This window comes from Mustela putorius, unplaced genomic scaffold, assembly GCF_011764305.1.
Source record: "Mustela putorius furo isolate JIRA1106 unplaced genomic scaffold, ASM1176430v1.1 tig00000253_pilon_pilon_pilon, whole genome shotgun sequence".
Taxonomy (NCBI): Eukaryota; Metazoa; Chordata; class Mammalia; order Carnivora; family Mustelidae; genus Mustela; species Mustela putorius.
The window spans coordinates 4,251,158-4,272,705 of NW_025421329.1; the positions used below are offsets into that span (position 1 = coordinate 4,251,158).

General features: G+C 47.4%; 1 protein-coding gene across 1 annotated transcript in view; it reads right to left on the minus strand.

The window, feature by feature from the left end:
* The window catches only part of BFSP1 (beaded filament structural protein 1), a 41,354-nt gene that overhangs the window by 9,097 nt on the left and 10,709 nt on the right, over nt 1-21,548 (minus strand). Inside the window, exons 3-5 of the mRNA XM_004754220.3 lie at nt 15,210-15,305; nt 11,732-11,824; nt 6,732-6,839 (exon numbers count right to left, since the gene is read on the minus strand). Coding sequence (XP_004754277.2) covers nt 6,732-6,839; nt 11,732-11,824; nt 15,210-15,305 — 297 coding nt within the window. The remainder of the gene's footprint in view (nt 1-6,731; nt 6,840-11,731; nt 11,825-15,209; nt 15,306-21,548) is intronic.

Below are 21,548 nucleotides of genomic sequence, written 5' to 3' on the forward strand. Positions count from 1 at the left end.
AAACTGGATTTACATCTACGTCACTGTGGTTTTTACAGATCAATAATTTAAACTCTTCATCACAGGACACCTGGGTGGCTCAATCAAGTAAGCATGTGCCTTTAGCTCAGGTCATGATCCCAGGGTCCTGGGATTGAGCCCCACATGGGGTTCTTTACTCAGCAGGGAGCCTGCTTCTCCTTCTCCCTTTGCCTGCTCCCCGCTTGTACTCTCTCTCTCTATCAAGTAAATAAAAATCTTAGAAATGAAATCAAATAAGTAAATAAAATCTTAAAAATAAAATATTCATCAAAAGGAGGGATATTCAAGAAAAATATTAAGAGCCCCACTTTCACCAGCATAAAGGAGGCCAAAGAGAGGTCTCTGCTACGAGCAATGTTGGCACCAGCGTGGCTGCCTGGGAATGAGACGCGACTCCTCCTAGGACCCCGCAGGCCAGGGTGGGAGGTGGCTCACTCAGAGACACGCCCAGGGCAACACCAAGCACAGGGAGGCCCTCGGGTGCTGGAGGATGTCAGAGAAGGCCAGTACTGGGTACCGAAGAAGAGAAAGTTCTTCTGGAAAGAGGAGAAATGGTGAGCAAAGGAGCAGATGCCAGAAACAACAGGAGAGTCAGGAGAGGAAAAGGAGAGAGAGTAGCCCCCACACGATTCCAGGTTTGCTGGAGGGGAGCAGCCACACAGACACCAGAGAGAGAGGCCGGTGGAAGGGCTGGGCTGCGCTGCAACCTGACCTTCACCTTGAGAGCAAGGGTGACTGTTGTGTTTCTCCTTGGGCCGTTTACAGCCTCTGTGAGCAGCTGCAGGCAAGAGCCACACCATGCCTTGCTCAGTATTCCCTGAACCTCAGCTGGAGCTTAGTGGTCAAGATTGAATGAAGGAGTCAGTGTTTGAGCACAGGGTCCCAGAGACCCAATAGGGGACCTAATAGGGACCCAGGACAGTGCCTGGCAATGAGCCCCTACCCGGAGCGGTGACCTCCTGCTTCAGTCCTCTTTGGCCCCCCGAGGCCTTTGGGTCAAGTCCTTTTTTAAGCAGGAAACGGGTTCCTTTTTCTCCACATCCTCACCAACATGTTGTTGTATCCTGTGTTTTTGATTTTTGCCATTCTGACAGGTGTGAGGGGATACCTCACTGTGGATTTGATTTACACCTCCCTGATTTTGTGCTCAACATCGTCTGTTGGTCTACAAAGAAGAGACCTACCCCAGTGTTCAGACAGTCTTCATCTGTCAGTCACCTGTATGTCTTCTTTGGAAAAATCTCTTTTCAGGTCCTCTGCCCACTTTTAATTGGATTAGTTGTTTTTTGGTATTGAGTTGTTTCAGTCCTTTATCTATTCTGGATATTAACCCATCATCAGATACAACATTTACAACTATCTTCTCCCATTCAGTAGGTGAATGGGTAAAAATGAATGGAATATTACTCAGTCATTAAAAAAATGAAATCTTGCCATTTGCAACAACAGGGATAGAGCTAGAGGGCATAATGTTAAATGAAATAAGCCAGTCAGAGAAAGACAAATACGGTATGATCTCCCTCATATGTGGAATTTAAGAAACAAAACAAATTATTAGAGAAATTAAAAGAACAGACAGAGAAAACAGACTCTTAACTACAGAGAACAAACTGATGGTTATCAGAGGGGAGGTAGGGGGGATTGGTCAAACAGAGGGGATTCAGAGTACACTTGTCTTGATGAGCACTGATGCACAGAAGTGTTGCACCAGGGGCGCCTGGGTGGCTCAGTGGGTTAAATCCTCTGCCTTCAGCTCAGGTCATGATCCCAGGGTCCTGGGATTGAGTCCCACCTCAGACTCTCTGCTCAGAGAAGAGACAGCTTCCTCCTCTCTCTATCTGCCTGCATCTCTGCCTACTGTCATCCCTATATGTCAAATAAATAAATAAAATCTTTTAAAAAAAAAAAGGAAGTGTTGCACCATTACACTGTATTCATGAAGTTAACATATGCTGTATATTAATTTTACTTCTATTTCAGTAAGAGGGAAAATTTAGTTCTAAAAAAAGGAAATGGAAGAAATCAAGTGTCCTTTGCCAAAATCTACCACTAGATGGGGCTAGGCAACTTTAATGAGAAATGATAACTGGGGGAGGTTCACTCCTTCCAAGTAATAACATGACCTTTTTCACTTTTCCTGTCTCAGAAACTCTCAGTCAATGCGATTAGGGAGTCAGAAGCGCCTGTCCCTTTTCTTCCACCTCTAAGAAGTGCCATCCCAGTGGTGTCAGGCATGGGCTATGTTTGGCTTCAAAGAAAGGGCTGCCAGCTCTAAGGGAGGGTGCTATTCCTTCCATCCTGTGGACTGGAGTTCTCAAACTTGACTCTGTACAACCACCCGGAGGGATTGTTACAACAGAGATTGCTGGGCCCCACCCCAAAGTTCCTGACTCAGTAGGTCTGGGATGGGCTTTTGAGTGTGCATTTCTGATGTTCCTCGTTTAGGGACCTCACCCTGAGGACCATGCTATGGAGGGTTCTGGAAGCATCAGATCCTCTAAACAGAGACAGAACCAAATGCTATGGTTCTGCCAGGTGGGAGCCTTCAAGCTACAAGGAGTTCTCCCTCATCCCCTCCCTCGTCCCCAGGCATAGCACTGGCTCTGCTGAGGGGCTAAGCCACCAAATCTCCCTCGGAGCCCTCAGCCTGGCTCCACTGGGAAGCCTCTAAAACCTTTAAAATCAGCAAAAAAGCCAACCATGAGCATTTCTTGAATAGGCTATGGAAGGCCCAAGCCAGGGACTCAGGTGGACCAGATGTAAAACCTTCTGACCCAATACGGGGCCCACCCCTATACTGGTGTTCTCAAAGTGTGGTTCCTGGATCAAAATACCATCACCTGGAAACTCAGAATTGCTCATTCTTGGGTGCCTGGGTGGCTCAGTGGGTTAAGCCGCTGCCTTAGGCTCAGGTCATGATCTCAGGGTCCTGGGATAGAGTCCCGCATCGGGCTCTCTGCTCAGCAGGGAGCCTGCTTCCTCCTCTCTCTCTCTCTGCCTGCCTCTCTGCCTACTTGTGATCTCTGTCAAATAAATAAATAAAATCTTAAAAAAAAAAAAAAAAAGAAAGAAAGAAATGCACATTCTTGGGCCAAACCCCAGAACTACCGAGTCAGAAACTCTTGGGTGGGCCCAGCCATACCTGTGTTTTAATAAGACCCAATTAGATAGACTTTTGGTCCCCATGACCTTTGCCCCTTGGCTTTATGCCCGTGAAGATGTTATGTTACACAGCAAAAGGAACTCTGCAGATTAAGGTTCTTAATCAGTTGACCTTAAAAAAATAGGGAGACTATTACAGATCATTCCTGATCATATGAGCCCTTGAAAGGGGGCTCTCATAAGACAGAGTTTAGATGTCCAAGAAAAATTCCACGCACTGTTGCTGGATTTAAGGATGGAGGGGGCTGTGTGCCAAGGGACATGGGAAGCCTCTAGAACAACTCCTGGCTGACAGACAGCAAAGAACTGGGGTCCTCCATACTGCCTGCCCATAGAACTGAATCCTGCCAACAACATGAGACTGGAAGATTCACCACCGAGAACCTCCAGAGAAGAAGGCTGGCCAACACCTTTCTATCACCCTTGTGAGACCCAGAGCAGAAAAACCAACCAAGCCTGCCCAGACTTCCAACCCCATGGAAATGTGGGATAAAGCATTGCAGTTTCAAGCCCTTGCATCTGTATTCATTAGATGAATAAAGACATTAGAGCAGTGAGAGAAAACTAATACAACTTGTGTTTCTTCAGACCCACCGCTAGATTTCTTTACTATAAGCACATAAATTATGATTTAAAAAATGACTACTATCTCAACAGAATTGGTTTCTTTTTAATTATACATACTTTATTTTTATTCTATGCCCTTAACATTTCTCTGAGAAGCGGTCCATGGGCTTTACCAGGTGGCAAGGCGGGGGTCAGAGAAAACCCCCGATTTAGAAAGACAACAACAGGGCAAGACCAGTAAGTCTTGGCAGTAACCCTGGGTGGGGACAGGCAGCCAAGCAGACAGACTGATTTCATAGTCTCAGCAATTATGTTAATCTGTGAAGCAAGGTCTTTCTTTTACATCTAACAAGCACATATATGTACACAGAGACAGGCACCTTCTTGCCCTGGAATTGGAACTTACCACGTCAGGCTGGGCTCTTGCATTTTCTCAGTGCAGCCACGCGAAGAGCCATAATTTACATCACAAACCATAGACATCACACAAATGTGTGGTGTGTGTGTGTGTGTGCATTTGAACAAATATAGATATTTCAATATGCGAACGTATATATTTAAAATGCAGGTTTCAGGGCGCCTGGGTGGCTCAGTGGGTTAGAGTCTCTGCCTTCAGCTCAGGTCATGATCCCAGGGTCCTGGGATCGAGCCCCACATCGGGTTTTCTGCTCTGCGGGGAGCCTGCTTCCTCCTCTCTGTCTCTCTCTCTGCCTGCCTCTCTGCCTACTTGTGATCTCTGTCTGTCAAATAAATAAATAAATAAATCTTTAAAAAAAAGAAAAAAAGGAACTGACAACACTAGACTAAGCTAGAAAAAGAAATAACCAAGTGCATAGTTAGTAATGGTGGGATTTGTTTGGTGAAACCTGCATTTTAATATATATTTTTTTATCTTGCTTTTTTTTTATCTTGTTTTTTTTTAATCCATCCTATCACCCAATGTCTTTTTTTTTTTTTTAAGATTTTATTTATTTATTTGACAGACAGAGATCACAAGTAGGCAGAGAGGCAGGCAGAGAGAGAGGAGGAAGCAGGCTCCCTGCTGAGCAGAGAGCCCGATGTGGGGATCCATCCCAGGACCCTGGGATCATGACCTGAGCCGAGCCGAAGGCAGAGGCTTTAACCCACTGAGCTAGCTACCCAGGCGCCCCCATGTTCCTTCTTTTTTTAATGCTCATCAATTCTACTGAATTCATTTTACCACCCAAATGGTAAAATGTTTTTTACCTTTTTACAATGTAAAGACTGGTCCACGTCTCCGGGATCAGCAGGCTTGAGTCCGCTTCTCCAGTCTCTCATTTACACACACATATGCACACATATACACATACACACAGATACACAAACGTATATACATAGACAAATATACACATATACATACATGTACACAACATGCACACACACACACATACTCATGCATACCTACACACACATAAACACATATATATACCCACGCATGCAAACATACACCCCCCCCACACACATACTCATGCTCACTCTATTCTTCCCAGGCCTCAGAGGAAACCACAAACTATCAAGTCACCAAAATGGTGTGTCTGGTCCCTCCCTGAGCCATGGTTTTTCATGAGAAGCATGAGTTTAAGGGCAATACTCGATTTCTCGAGCAGTGAGCTTTACCTCAGGAAATAATCACCAGACCCCAGTTTGCTTTCAGTGGCTCCTGAGAGTTGCTGCAAAGTGACAGGTTTGTGCAATGAGCAGTGGGACAGAAAGATTCTGGAACCCCATGGTCCCCAAATGAGATTCTGGGCAGATCTGGAGGGCACTGAATCGCTACAAAATCTCCAGATCTATTGAGGCTTTAACTTTTGATTTTGCAGGCATTGAAGGGTTAGAGACAAAGTAACATACAATGTTCTATGTTTCCTCATTAGTCCAATTTTGCAAACTTTTTGTTCTCTTGCCCCTTATGTGTACTTGCCAAACCAACTATCAATTTATTTTTAGATTTTGGAAACACAGGTGCACAGTAGATGAAGATTTAGTATTTTAACCCAACATGCCCCATCAGAATGGTCAGTAATGAGAGAAAGAAAACTGGAAGGAATCAGGGGGATGAGCCATGAGTTCATTAACCAAGAAGGAAAGCCACGGGAAAAGGAGTTCTTCTGATGACTTTAGTTTTCAAATTAAGCTTCATCAAAAAAAGGGGGGGGAGGGGTGGGGAGAGGGAGTAGAAATGGGAGCTTTATGCTACAAAATTCTGAGCAGAGGCAAACACTGGCACAACCACTCTTTGCCAAGCCATAATCAAATTCCAAAGTAGAGGGCTCCTGGGTGGCTCAGTCGGTCATGCGTCTGCCTTGGGCTCAGGTCATGGCCCCAGGGTTCTAGGATAGGGTCCTGTATCGGGCTCCCGGGCTCAGCAGGAGTCTCCCTCTCTCTCCCCCTGGTCATGCTCACTCTTTCTCTTTCTCTCTCAAAAACAAATACATTTTTAAAAATCTTTTTTAAAAAATTCCGAATTAGAGATTTTAAGTCATGAAACGAGAAACAGGAAGTACAGATTTGACCAACTAGAGGATAAAAATTCCAACTCTTCTTATCCATCTTTTATTTTTAAGAACAAGGTTAAACTGGGCAAAACAAATCACCTTATAGAAGCCTTGCTGGGGGAGGAGTGGCATGAGGGGAACCTCTGAGACTCCTGGAACCGGCATGACCCATTATCCCTGCTTGCCAGGACTCTGCAGTCTGGGCATGACGGTCCTTCTTCCTGGGACACCCTCGGCCAAAGCAGGACAGCTGGTCAGGCTCCTCAGAAGGGCCAGTTTCTGGCTCAGAGCACGGGACACATGGGTGTGTTGAGTTTCTGAGAATCCCCCGCCCACCCCTGTGGGATACTTACACGCTTTTCTGCACATACAGACCCGGAAATACAGTGTGTGGTAAAACCTGATTCACGTGTGGGGCGTGACTGCCCAATGGCGAGCAGCCGACACGAGGGTGAGGAGCCATACCTGGGCCTGCAGCTCCGTTCTCTGGGCCTGTAGGAGGGACACCACCTCCCGGCCCTCCTCCAGCTGACTCTGCAGGACGGCGGCTTCCCGTTCCGTCAGGAGCTTCTCCTGCACAAAAAGGCCAGACTCAGCATTCACAGACGCCTGATGTGTGAGGAAATCCAAAGGGAAAAGGGACACATTCGTGTCTCTTTGCCCAAACTCACATGCTGAAGCCCTGTCCCTCAGTGGGATGATATTAGGAGCTGGGGCCCTAGATGAGGTCCTGAGGATGGGGCACTCATGGTGGGGTTGTGTCCTTACAGATAAGGAGGCTCTCTCTCTCTCTCTCTCCCCAAGATGCACCAAGGAAAGGCCACATGAGGACATAGCAAGAGGGCGGCTATCTACAAACCAGGAAGCAGCCCTCATCAAAAAAGCTGAATCTGCGGGGCGCCTGGGTGGCTCAGTGGGTTGAGCCACTGCCTTCGGCTAGGGTCGTGATCTCAGCTCAGCAGGGGGCCTGCTTCCCTTCTCTCTCTCTCTGCCTGCCTCTCTGCCTACTTGTGATCTCTCTCTGTCAAATAAATAAATAACATCTTAAAAAAAAAAATACTAAAAAAAAAAAAGCTGAATCTGCCAGCAGCCTATCTTGGACTTCCAGCCTCCAGCACTGGGAGAAACAACTGTCTGGTTGTGCGGCCCCATCTGTGCTGTTTGTCACAGCAGCCCGAGCTGACTCAGACAGGCCCGTCCATGACGGCCACCCTGAATTCATGCCTTTGCATTGTCTTCAGAGCCTGAGCCATAAATGCTAGGAGGGTAACTCACAGGACACCCATAATTTAGACCTGGCTGTGCCATAAACAGGCCAAGAGCCTTGGGATAAGTCACTTTCTCCTTCTGTAAAAGGGAAAGCTGGGAATGCCGACACTCGCCGGCCTCTGTGGTCTGTCCATGCAGATGGCACGATCAGTCTGGGCTGTCAGCCACACCAAGGCCACAGCTGCACCAGGCAGAGGCCGTCGGGCTTCAAGGGACTACAGGGAAGTGGGGGCCCCGGGGAGGCTGCTGTCCCGCCCTGGCCACATCCAAGGAGCAACATGGGAGAAGATCCATCCTCAACCTCTCCACACCACTGAGCTGAGCGGGCGCCATTTCGCCAAGCGGCCCCTCCACAATCTGTTCAAAAACAACCAAATCCCTTGGCAAAAAAGCCTGACTCTGCTCAAGAGGAGTGCCTTCTGACACAGAGCATGCTGCCTCACCTCCGGGCACAAATCAAACTCCAAGCATGAGCCCGGGGCTCCCCTCTTCAAAGCCACATGGGAAAGGCAGCACCCCCCCACACACACACACACCATTTTCCCTCACTTTGCAAAGTGGCTGGAGCAACAGCAGAGACACAGAGACAGCTACAGCAAGACAGACAGACAGACAGACATGCACTGAGGGAGCAAGTGTGGGCCCGGAGCCACTGTCCAATCCTCTAGGGGGAAAGTGGAATCTGAGATATAAATGCAGAAGGCCCTCCTAGGCCCTGCGTGGTTACTAAGTCCCTACTGATGCTCTCTACTTATAAACTTATAAAGTGAGCCCCCCGCCCAACATCCAAAGATGTCATTCCAGGACCCTGGGGGAATGAGAGAGGAACAAGACCGCCCTGTATTCGAGCACCCACAAGTATCACCAAACTTCACCTCCCCCATAACACAAGTGACGCTGCTGGATCGCCGAGTATGGACTCTCAGGTTGCAGACTCTGGGGATGCTCAGTCATAGGACCAGCCCTCTCCTGAAGGCACCCAACCCAGACCAGGGCCCTGCTTAGCAGATCCCTCCCCCTAGACCTCCTAGCACGGGCCTCGATCCTCTCACGCTACCCTCCTCCACGGAGACACCCTGCAGGTCTCCATTGGGCACCCTCTCCCTGTTGCAATGAATAATACACCCAGCTTTATTTGACCAAAGATGGTCCCCGGCAGCCTCTGGCTAGAGGGCGCAGACATGGTGCTTTACTGACACCTTACCCGAGTAACCTGTCTTCCTAGAACACTAATTAAATCCTCATTTTGCAAAGCTGACTCACACATTTTCTGGGTAGGAGTCAACAAAACAAACCTGAAAGGGACCATCTATCTCATATATAGAATTTTTAAGCGAAGATTAATAAAGAATGTGATGCTTTTCTGAATCTCTGGTTCTCCCAGGAGGGTCTTGTTAAAAGGGCAGATTCTGACTCAGAGGGTCTGGGCTCAGGCCGGAGAGTCTGTATTCCTAACTAGCTCCCAGCTGACGCCAAGATCACGGACGATCACTGATGTTCTCAAACTGAGGCCAGACAGTCTCTATAGTCTTAAAACTCAGAATTTTGTTACAAGGAAACAGATGATAGGATTAAAAAGTGTGCTTTGGAGTAAAACACCTTTGAACCAGAGGGAAAAATGAAGATTGCACAATGAAAATAAGGTCTGGAAAGAAATCTCTGAAAAAGAAAATTAAGCATCAGGAAAAGCTATTTTAGGTTTTTGTGGAAACCTCAGTTACACCAATTATGGGGAACAGGTCCCTGAAATGGTCATTGGCAGGCAATTTGGACAAGACTGTCCCCAAGAACAAACAACTTTCCTACCTCAGAGATGTTACTTGGCAGAATTTTAAAATGTCTTCTAGAGGGACCTGGGTGGCTGGGTCGGTTAAGCATCTGACTCTCGTTTTTTTGATCAGGTGAGGATTTCTGGATCGTGAGACAGAGTCCCACATCAGGTTCCAAGCCCAGCTCTCTCCCTCTGCCCCTCCTCACTGCCCCTACTCTCAACATGTGGTCTATCCCTCTCTATAAATAAATAAATCTTTTAAAAAAAAATAGTAAAGTATCTTCTACAAGCAAATGCTAGGGTCTCTTCAGCTTTGATATTAAAAAAATTAAGTTAAGGGGCGCCTGGGTGGCTCAGTGGGTTAAGCCTCTGCTTTCGGCTCAGGTCATAGTCTCAGGGTCCTGGGATTGGGCCCCACATTGGGCTCTCTGCTCAGTGGGGAGCCTGCTTCCCTTCCTCTCTCTCTCTGCCTGCTTCTCTGCCTACTTGTGATCTCTGTCTGTCAAATAAATAAATAAAATATATTTTTTTAATTAAGTTAAAACAAAAAGCCTTGGGGCACCTGGATGGCTCAGTCGGTAACCATTAACGGTCTGTCTTCGGCTCAGGTTATGATCCCAGGGTCCTGGAATCGAGCCCCACATCAGGCTCTCTGCTTGGCAGGAAGCCTGCTTATCCCTCTCCCTCTGCTTGTGTTCCCTCTCTCTGTGTCTTTCTCTGTCAAATAAATAAATAAAATCTTAAAAAAAAAAAAAAGCAGGGGTGGGGGGACTCAAGCAGCCAGCTACCCTGGCCACAGGTCCTGCAGTTTGTCTGCTCTCTGTCCTGGGAGCTTCTAATGAGGGAGTCAAGGCTCCACTTGTCAGGCAGCTAATTAATTGACTTGGTATGTGGTCTAGGCAGACATGTAGGTGAGTCCAAGTGTCACTGGGATTGAGCACCACTGTACTAAGTCATCCTTGCAAAATACCCTTGCAAAATCTTCTAGCTGACCAGTCCACCAAACCTTGTACCAGCCCACCAGAGCCTCTGGAGAAGGACCACCATGACCTTTTTGTTGTAATCTGCATTATTGTCCATTGATTTTTACATGTCTCACGTTAGGCATCTCGAAACCCATTAAACCACATTAGGAAAAAACTATGCCAGCAGCTAGAGAGCTAAAGGAAGAAGGAAGGTGGGACATTATATCAGAAATAAGGTTTTTAGGGGCGCCTGGGCGGCTCAGTTGTTAAGCGTCTGCCTTCAGCTCAGGTCATGATCCCAGCATCCTGGATTGAGTCCCGCATCGGGCTCCTTGCTCAGTGGGAAGCCTGCTTCTCCCTCTGCCTGCTGCTCCCTCTGCTTGTGCTTGCTCTCTCGCTCTCTCTCTCTGGCAAATAAATAAATAATAAAATCTTTAAAAAAAAAAAAAAAAAAAGGAAAGAAAGAAAGAGAGAAGGTTTTTACATCCAAATCCACATTTTTTAAAAAATCAGTTTCTGTAATCTCTATTTTTCTCCCAGTAGTTTTCATCCCACAAACTCACATAATCATTAACAGCGGCTGACTCTGAAAATACAGCCACGAATTGTGGGGGTTCCCTGTATTCAAAATTTATGGTCAAGTTGATAAGGCGAATCAGAAAATTTTTTTTTTTAATGGGCAAATGATTTGATTAGATAGCACAACAAAGAAGTTACATGGATGGCAGATAAATCCACAAAAAGACATTCCACGTCACTAGTCATCAGGGGACGCCGTTAAAACCACAGTGAGAGGGGCACCTGGGTGGCTCAGTGGGTTAAAGCCTCAGGTCATGATCTCAGGTTCCTGGGATCAAGCCCAGTATCTGACTCTCTGCTTGGCAGGGAGACTGCTTCCCCCTCTCTCTGCCTGCCTCTCTGCCTACTTGTGATCTCTATTTGTCAAATAAATAAATAAAATCTTAAAAAAAAAAAAAAAAAAAAAAAACCACAGTGAGATATACAACGCCTGTCAGAAAAGCAAAAACAAAACAAAAACCCGACATACCCAGTGCTGGCAAGGATGCCAAGCAAAAGAAACTCTCACATTTTCATTGGTGATGCGCAGCAACAATGCAAATAGCTTTGGAAAACAGTCTGACAGTTTCTTATGAACTACACAAGCAAGAACAGCCCATAAACTCAAGAGCAAATGCCTAAGAAAATGGTCAGGGACACCCTTTGTGTCCTCAACTGTCTAGACCTCAGCATTCCCAGTCTGAGGAAAAGAACAGAAGGGTAAACTTCAAATGTGAACCCAGAGCGAGAGCAGGAGCAGTGAACCCAGGGCAGCTCAGCGCCTAGTCTGACTTGATGTCTCACCTGGGTCTCTGTTACCTGGGTCCTGTTACCTAGGCCCGTGGGGGTGCGAGGGGCCTCACCAGATAGGGTTTCCCTGAAGCCGGGGCTCCGAGTCTTACCTCCCTCATCCCACTTGTAATGGCAGATGCTTGAGGGGTGGTCTGGATGATCTGCTGCAGGATGGTGACATAGGTCTGAATTTCCAGAAGATTCTGTCAGGGGAAGGAAAGTGTTCTCATTAAACGGATAAAGATAGAGGGGGGGGCAGCAGGAGGAAGCGACTTGAAAACTGCTCACCTGGGGGAAGTGGGTTAAAGGTCATGATTCAGGGTCCTGGGATCGAGTCCCGCATCGGGCTCTCTGCTCAAACTGCCTACTTGTGATCTCTCTCTGTCAAATAAATAAATAAAATCTTTAAAAAAAAAAAAAAAAACTTGAGCTGCTTGCAATGTCCACAATAGCCAAACTATGGAAAGAGCCTGAATGTCCATCAACAGATGAAAAGATAAAGAATATGTGGTATATATATACATACACACACACACACACGCACGCACACACAATGGAATACTATGCAGCGATCAAAAGAATGAAATCTTGCCATTTGCGATGACATGGATGGAACTAGAGGGTATTGTGCTGAGCGAAATAAGTCAATCAGAGAAAGACAATTATCATACGATCTCTCTGATATGAGGAATTTGGGAGGCAGGACAGGGGGTCGTGGGAAAGAGAGGGAAAAATGAAACAAGATGGAACTAGAGAGGGAGACACACCATAAGACACTTAATCTCAGGAAACAAACTGAGGGTTTTTGGCAGGGAGGGAGTTGTAAGGATGGGGTCTCTGGGGGGTGGACACCGGAGAGGGTGTGTGCTATGGTGAGTGCTGTGAATTGTGTAAGACTGATGAATCACAGACAGGTACCCCCGAAACAAATAATATATTATATGTTAATTTAAAAGAAAACACACACACACAAAAAAAACACAACTGAGCTGCTTGAGATTTTGCCTCCGGGACCAGGTGACCCCAGTGATGAATGCTTTCATGTGTTCACTGTCACAAGCAGGACAGACCGTGACCTGAGGAGTGGACAATTTAATCTTCACAAGAACAAGGGGACAGATGAAGAAACTGACTCTTGCTTTATCTCACCATTTCCCTTCAGTGACATGGATGCTTTGCTGCTGGTCTTCTTAGAGCCCAGGATGGCAGAGCGAGGAGAGGAAAGCAGAGACGGAGAACAAAGAGGTCCCATAGGCTACAAAGGACCATTTCGGATCCCAGAACAGGGCAATGCTTCAAAGGATGATCAGTTGATCCCAGACTAAATCACTTACAAGTTGGATATGGTCTCAAGTAAGTGATTTAAACCTCCTAAGACTCAGGGTTTTGCATGAAAGACAACTAACAGTCTGGAGACGGGGCCTGATCCTCTTTCCCAGCAGAGCACCTATGCCCAGTTCTGGGCATGAGAGCCAACGGCACCACACAGAGAACTGCCTGTGGCCATCTGGTCTGGGAAGCAACACCCCCCAATCCCACCTCGCCCCCAACCCAAAACCAATGACTCCTTGGCACAGGAATACAAAAGGCCAACCCTCTTGCCTCAAGGTGGGACCAACCCTGTGGGACAATTCACACTCCAGACCCTCCATGGGATCAGGCTGAGGCCAGACTCCAGCTAAGCCCACACCCTTGCTCAGCTCCCACCCCTGTGCCCCTGTTCCCCCTCATTTCCTCCTGGGAGCTCACCTCTAATACAGCCATCATGCTAAAATCACCACCTGGGCTCTTCTCCTAGGGAGCCTGCCCTAGGATGCTAACTCACAAGGCTGGTGTTAGGACCCATGAGGGAAGCTTTGCCGTGTGAGCTCTATTGTTGTTCTAAATGGCCTTAAAGAATGCTTTTAGTTGCTTAGAGCACCGCTCCCAGGATTCCTGCAGGAAATAGCAGGGGCAAGAAGACAGGTGGGGAGGAAGAAACAAGCCAGGCCTGGTGGAAAGGCAGAAGAAATGTCAAAGGGAGGGACACCCCTTCAGTGTGAGCAACTGGGCCTCCCACTGAGTGCAGCAGGTCTACGCGGAGGCAGGAAGAGAGTCTAACGCTACCGAGCACGTACCAGGCTCCAAGCTGTACCAGGTGTCTCACCGACACTCACATGCTGCCTCAGTTTCCCCAGAAGCAGACTGTTTGAATGTTGTGACCCTCCAAACGTCACCTATAGAAGCCTTAACCCCCAGTGGGATAGGGGTGTGGAGGCGGAGTCTTTGGGAAATAACTAGATTTAGATGGGGTCCTGAGGGTGGGGCCCCATGAGGGGATTAGTGCCCTTAGAAGAAGTGACACCAAAGAGCTGCTGTCGAGGAAAGCCCAGGTGAGCACACAATGAGGAGACGACGTCCGCAAGCCAGGGAGACGGCCCTTCCGGAACCTGACGGGCTGGCACCCCCTAGATCAGTGGACCAGCCTCCAGAACTGTAAGAAACAAATTTCTGTTACTTCTAAGCCACACAGTCAGTGGTACTTTGTTAGAGCAGCCCAAGCCGGCTAGGACACAGGCCCCAAGAGATGAATCTGAGGGCAGTTTATGCGGGTGAAGATGCCAGGAAATGTTATTGGAGGATAAAGTAAGACAGGAAAGGGAAGGCAGCCAATAAGGAGCGTGTTACCAGTTAGCACCGTGGGCACCCAATGCTCACGCCTCCTGGGGCTCCCTGGGAGCTGTGCAGAACAGCAGGTGAGGGGGAGCTGGGGCGTGAATCCACCGGCATGCACTGGTCACTAGCTGGGGCTGCTCCAGGGGCATCACATCCCGTGAACTAGAGGCCCCCTCCACTGCCCAGAGAGCATCCAGAGGCAGAGTACAGATACTGGTAGCTGGAGGGAGGCCACAGCCCACCAGAGAGGTCAGCCCCCAGGACCATGGCCAGGCTCACAGATCCACTACAGTTAACTGCACCACTGTGCAGAAGGAGAGTCTGGCATTTAAAAGATGAGGCAGCTCAAAGTGGGAAAGCCACTTGCCCGTGGTTACACAGCTCCAGGATTTGATCTGTCGAGTACACCAAAGCCCCCCAAAGTCAGGAATGTGGGAAGCTAGCAGGAGTGAGAGGCAGAGCAGAGCACTACATGACAGAAAGCTCCGGAATGCCAACTAACTGGCTTGGAGGCAGAGCTAATACATATATATAAATATATATGTGTGTATGTATACACACACACACACACATATACACACACACGCATATATGTTACATTTTCTTCATTTCTGCATTTCTTGAGCTGAAACAATTGACGAACCTAGCTTACTCAAGATGGATCCATGCAAAATCACTTTGTGAATTGTAATGTACTCAACAGACATGAGTTCCCAAGCTCTCCCCTCAACACACACACAACTGCCTCCTCCTCTGTACACGTCTGCCTCACTAAGAACCACCCAGCAACTGATCCATCACCCACTTGGTTCAATACGCCCCAAAGGAACCCCCTACAGCAGGCTCAAGTGTCAGCCACGAGTGCCCTGGCCTTGTCTGGCCAGCCCCAAACCAGGTTATCTGGGGGATGGGCTTCAGAAGGTTTATGGTTACCTTTTTGTACCTATCCTTTGCTGCACTGATGTCGTCCTGTAGGAACTGGGCTTCAATCTGAAGGCGTAGGTTATGGAGTAAGGCTTCATCAGCTTCCTGCAAGGAGAAACTGAGTCACACACCAGACTTGGAGGGACGGCATGGTGGAAGGATTGGCACATGGGTGTGAAATCACCAGGTGTATGGACCACACAGAACTCCTGGGGCCTTATTAAAACACAGGGTCTTGTTCAGTAGGTCTGGGAGAGTGTCTGAGATTGTCTATCTCTACTAAGGCATTGGGTTAGCCCATTAGACCTGGTTCAGAACAATTCTCCACAGAGCTTGATTTTGCCCCCGAGGGGACACTTGGTAATCTGGAGACATTTCCCGTTGTTACCACTTGGGTGCTGGAGTGTGACAACTGGCATCTGATGGGCAGAGACCAGCAATGAGGCTATGTATAAGACACAGGACAGCCCCACACAACAAAGAATTCTCCAGTCCAAAATGTCAATAGTGTCAGGCTGGCAATACCTTGATCTAGAAAGATCAGGGAGAAAATCAGGATATAGTTACATACCAACAGCCTTAAAATTTCAGTTACATCTGTATCTGTTCTGTATCTCATGATCAGGAAATTGAGTTTCTAAGACCAAGAAAGTCTTACGTGAACACCAAAACCTTCATTTTAATAGTTTTCTCCCAAGGACTGCTGACACTTACCCCTGACGCTATATATCTTTAATACAAAATCACTTTTTTTAACGATTGCGGTGGTAAACAGTGTTTATTCCTTTAAAATTGGAAATGACACTTAGGACAAGAGGCTGAGGGTTCTCACCAAACATTCTGATAGTTCATTGGCTTTCATCTCATTGCTCTTATTTGAGTAAACCAAATAGCTGAAATACTGTGCTCTTAATAAGATAGCATTGTCGGAGGGCCGGAGTGGCTCAGTCAGTTGAGCAGCTGCCTTCAGCTCAGGTCATGATCTCAGGGTCCTGGAATTGGGTCCCGCATTGGGCTCTTCGCTCAGTGAGGAGCCTGCTTCTCCTGCTCTCCTGCTGGTGCACGCTCTTTCTCTCTCAAATAAGTAAAATATATTTTTTTAAATATTTTACTTATATATTTGACAGAGAGAGCACAAGCAGAAAGGCAGGCGTTGGGGGGGGCGGGGAAGCATGGTGGTGAGCTGAGCGAGAGCCCGATGTGGGGCTCCATCTCAGGACCCTGAGATCATGACCTGAGCTGAAGGCAGAAGATTAACCCACCGAGCCACCCAGGCGCCCCATAAATAAAATCTTTTTAAGGAAAAGTAAGATAGTGCTGTGATGGCTGAAACTGCCTTGATGCTATAGCAATCCCTCGTGATATTACTGGTGAACATTCCTTGGGTTCCTCAAGATTGTCACTCTCTTGAGACACCTCTCCAGGAACATGTGCCAATACCTGGGGCCTTGCCAAATGAATTTTTTAACTGACTTATTAATGACTTGTTAAAAAGCATGATGAGGGGCGCCTGGGTGGCTCAGTGGGTTAAAGCCTCTGCCTTCAGCTCAGGTCATGATCCCAGGACCCTGGGATCGAACCCTGCATCAGGCTCTCTGCTCGGCAGGGAGCCTGCTTCCCTTCCCCTCTCTCTGCCTGCCTCTCTGCCTACTTATGATCTCTGTCAAATAAATAAATTAATTAAATCTTTAAAAAAAAAAAAAAAAAAGACGTTTCCTCTAAAAGAAAAAAAAAGCATGATGAATGGAAGCCAGGTGCTTTCAATAAAGGTGGATATGTGGTTGACTAACGTATGTAAGACATTCTCCATCCTTGCGTCAGCAGACTTAAAATAGTCAGGCATGAGCACTGGCCAAGATATTTTGAAATATACCCCACTCTTGCACTAAGAGAATTTAGATTTCAGGGGGCATTTTGCCTTGGCTCGTGCAAATAAAAATGAAACAAGCGATCCTAATACACAATGTTCAAATCTCGGGCATAATTTAAGATCTTCTGGTAGCTACCATAAACAAAATGAAAAGAAATGGGTGAAAGCAATTCTAATAATAAATTTTATTTTATCCACGCTATCTCAAATATTATCCTTTCACTGTAATCAATAGTTTTAAAGTTATTAATGAGCTATTTTGCATTCTTTTTTTTTCTTTCAGGCAAGGTCTTTGGAACCTGGTGTGCATTTTACCCTTACAGTGCATCATGATTGAACTTCCTGTGTTTCGATCGCTCCCCAGTGCATGTGGCTGGTGGCCCCCGAGAGGGACGATGCAACTTTACAGGATGAATTTTGGGCACAAGGGAGCATCCCCTTCTTTTTGCGTGTCTCCTCCAGGTTTCTACTCCAGGGGGAACTCCCCCCAGTTTCTCTCCTCTCATTTCTGGTTACTAAATCCTTCCCTATGAAGACTCTGAAGTCCCTTGGTATTGGAAAAGTATTGGAAGCCAATACTGAGCAACCAAGGAGGGAGGGAACCCTCAGAGAGAAAGAGAGAAGGACCCCAACCTGGAGCTGGTTCCCTGCCCACTGCCCCTGGACTCTTCTCTGCTTTCCCCAGGGTCTGCTCACTTCCGGGCCTGGAGTTGACTTCTGCTGCCCACTGGGAGACGGAAGAACACAGTGAAAGATCGCAACCTTTGAAAGACCCGCACAGGGTCTGAAGTCCTTTTTTTTTTTTAATCAGAAGAGAATGAACCAAATTACAAAGCAGGGATGCACAGCTTCAGGTACAGGGCTCTGAACTGTCTGAACTAAGTTAATGTGAAAACTACCTCTGGGCGTTCAGTGTCTGGGCTCATACTTTGGATGAATGAATGAATCAGTCCCTGACTTTTGATGAGCTCTGCGCTTGGGGCTTCATGATGGGTCCTTGAATTCTCTGTCACAGGGACAGTAATGCAGAGTTCAGTGAAACCTCAACAGCAATGCTTTTCCCTTCAGAAGAAGCAAGCTGTGGGGCGCCTGGGTGGCTCAGTGGGTTAAAGCCTCTGCCTTCAGCTCAGGTCATGATCTCAGGGTCTGGGATCGAGCCCCGCATTGAACTCTCTGCTCAAGCAGGGAGCCTGCTTCCTCCTCTCTCTCTCTGCCTGACTCTCTGCCTACTTGTGATCTCCGTCAAATAAATAAATAAAAATCTTAAATAAAAAAAAAAAAGAAGAAGAAGAAGAAGCAATCTGTCCCCTCTCCCCCACCCAAAACTCGATGGATTGATACACTTGTAACAAATCAAGGTGTTCATTCCCCAGGGCAAGTGAGTCGGTCCCCTCAAGGTGAAGGGTAAAGCCCCTTCATGAGAAAAATGGTGACACAAGGAAATCCCAGGAGTCTTTCCAGTAATGGAAACGGGCTGCGGAACCAGAGGTGCCGGGATAATTTACAGACTCCAGAGGAAAGGCAGCCAGGTCTCAAGAAGGACAGAGAGCAAGGCAGTCTCAGGACTCCAGCAGCAGGAGGCAATGGCTCTGCCCTCAGGATGACGGGGTACAAATGAATTCACCTTTGCGTCCCAAGTCTGAGTCACATTTCTGGGAGAGTGCTGTGATGGCCAACATGAGTCACATAACACATAACCATCAGCTTCACTGACAGTCCTACCAGGGCCCCACTGATAGAAGGGACCATCCAAGTGTGTGGGAATGCAGCTCTACTCCCTTCAGGAGCTGTGGTTTGTTGTAGTAGTGATTCTCAACCCTATGGACAGGGACACCCCTTGGGGGGCCATGGCTCAGTTTGGAGCAGAGTTGGTCCAAGACCTTGAGTCGGTCCTTCTAGATAGCCTCCTACCCTCCCTTCTTCTCACCCTCCCACCACACCCCTCTTAAGACTGCTGAGGATGAAGTGAGGCAGAGAATTATCAAAACATCTTCATTTTGGGGCGCCTGGGTGGCTCAGTGGGTTGAATCCTCTGCCTTCGACTCAGGTCATGATCCCAAGTCCTGGGATCGAGCCCCACATCGGGCTCTCTGCTCAGCGGGGAGCCTGCTTCCTCCTCTCTCTCTCCACCTACTTGCAATCTCTGTCTGTCAAATAAATAAATAAATAAATAATCTTAAAAAAAAAAAAATCTTCATTTTCACCAAAAACTCATCCAGGATTAATCCACAATCACCAGAGCTAAGGAACTGGAAATAGGGTTTCAAGGAGTCTTTGTGTCATGACTTTAAAGTAGTCAGACACACAATTTTAGAAATAGAAGGGACCCTTGAGCTCACTGGTCCTCAGATTTTTTTTTAAGATTTTACTTATTTATTTGTCAGAGTGTGTGCACATGCAGGGGGAGGGGCAGAGACAGAGGGAGAAGCAGGCTCCAGGCTGACCAAGACCTCATCCCAGGACTCTGGGATCGTGAGCTGAGCTGAAGGCGGAAGCCCAACTGACTGACCCACCCAGGTGTCCTGGTCCTCAGATGTCTCTCAAGTTACACGTGTCATCTTTCAAACAAATATTCCAGGATGCCAGAGTATAGGGGGAAAACAGAGGCGTGCTTCTGGAAGGACATGATTGCAGTAGGGTAGGGGGCCAGGCACCGCTCCCCACGCCCCGCCACCCCGCAACCTCCCAGCAGCCCTCTTCCCTCAGAGGGAAATACAACTGAGTCTCTCCTTACAGATGGACAGGCTTAGGCCAAACTGACCAGTGGGTCACGCAGCTAGTTAGTGGAAGCTAATGGGAAACGACAGAACTGGAATCTGTCTTCCCTCTGCGAGTCAAGAGTTGAGTGCCGTGTCCTGACCCCACCCCGCAAGGTGCCTGCCCTTCTTACTCCATCTCCCTCTTAGGCTCTCACCCAAACAAACACGCTTGGTTCCCATCAGCCAAGCCTTGAAAACGACTCACAGGTGATAACAAAGACTAGCTGATATTTATCCTTAAAATAGGGGTTACAGAAATGCTTCTGCAGCACATTCTCTTGCTTTGAGGACAATCAGCTGACAAACTGCCCCCAACACTCGCGAAGGTGAGCAGGCACCACTGGAACGGACAGTTGCTGGTGTAGCCGGGAGGATTCGATCGGGAGTGCTCTCTTTTGTTCGCACCAGAACTCAGAAATGTGTGGATGCTTGTGTTTTTATTATGCTTTGGATGCTGTCGGCTGCATTTTTTCAAAAAGCTCCCAGCAGCAGCATCTAGACTTTTTCCAAATGTAGACTCTGGGTCAATAGTCTAATTTTAGAAAACATTCCAACCCGGACGTTTGTATGTGTTGGCGATCTAGGCCAGCAATTCTCGAAGTGTGGTTAATGGTGGCTAGGGATAACGAGAAACGTAAAATGATGCAGGGAGTAAAATATCTGGCAGGTCCTAAACCTACTGGGTCAGGATTTCTGGGGTCAGGACCCAGGAATCTGTATTTTAACATGCCCTCCACATGCTGCTGGTCCACACGGTGATTTCAGAATCACTTACCTAAATCATTTTTTGAGAAAAAGACTAGAGAAATCACTAAAGTCCAACATGCCTTTGAAGAATCAAGTTGCCAATCCATTTACAGAGATGCTAGAAATCCCACTAAAAACCCAACTGTCTGTATCTTTGCCCAGCCTCAAATCCAGCATCCAAGTGGGTATTCAAGTTCAATGAGATAGCTAGTTAATTAGCATTTAATTAAAAATACACTTCAACCTCAGATGTCAAAAACCTTCCCCAAAGTTGTACGTTTGCATCCTTCCGGGTGCTAAGGCTGGCCCAGAGCGCGGTGCTGAGTTTTCTACAACTCTGTTCTGGGCTTCCCATTGCCTTATCCTCCGTCTCTCTGCACACCTCCTGGTTCTTCCTCTGCCCTTCTGTTCTCCAGCTTTTCCACTCCTAACCCTCCTGAACTCAATCTTCCCTGTTCCCTCTCTTTCTCTGCTCCAGATCTGAAAGTTCGGGAAGGTCATCTCCAGCCCCAGAGTTGTTATTATGCAAATGAAGCCTTGTCACCGGGAAAGCAAAGCCTTCTTGCCTCTTCCCCAAATGCCCTTGCTTCTTGCCCTTTTCCCGGATATAGTAAAGATACACAAATTACATGGGAAAGCACATAAGGCAGCTTCAGGCACTTCTTAAAAAATTGTTTTTAAGTCAAAGCATTTGACTAGAACATACAACATTTTAAAATCCTGGGGATTTGGGGGCACCTGGGTGGCTCAGTGGGTTAAGCCTCTGCCTTCGGCTCAGATCAGGATCTCAGGGTCCTGGGATCATCGGGCTCTCTGCTCAGCAGGGAGCCTGCTTCCTCCTCTCTCTGCCTGCCTCTCTGCCTACATGTGATCTCTGTCTGTCAAATAAATAAATAAAATCTTAAAAAAAAATAAAAATAAAATTCTGGGGATTTCAAATAAAAAAGGAGAGAAACCTTAAAGCCTCCTTAT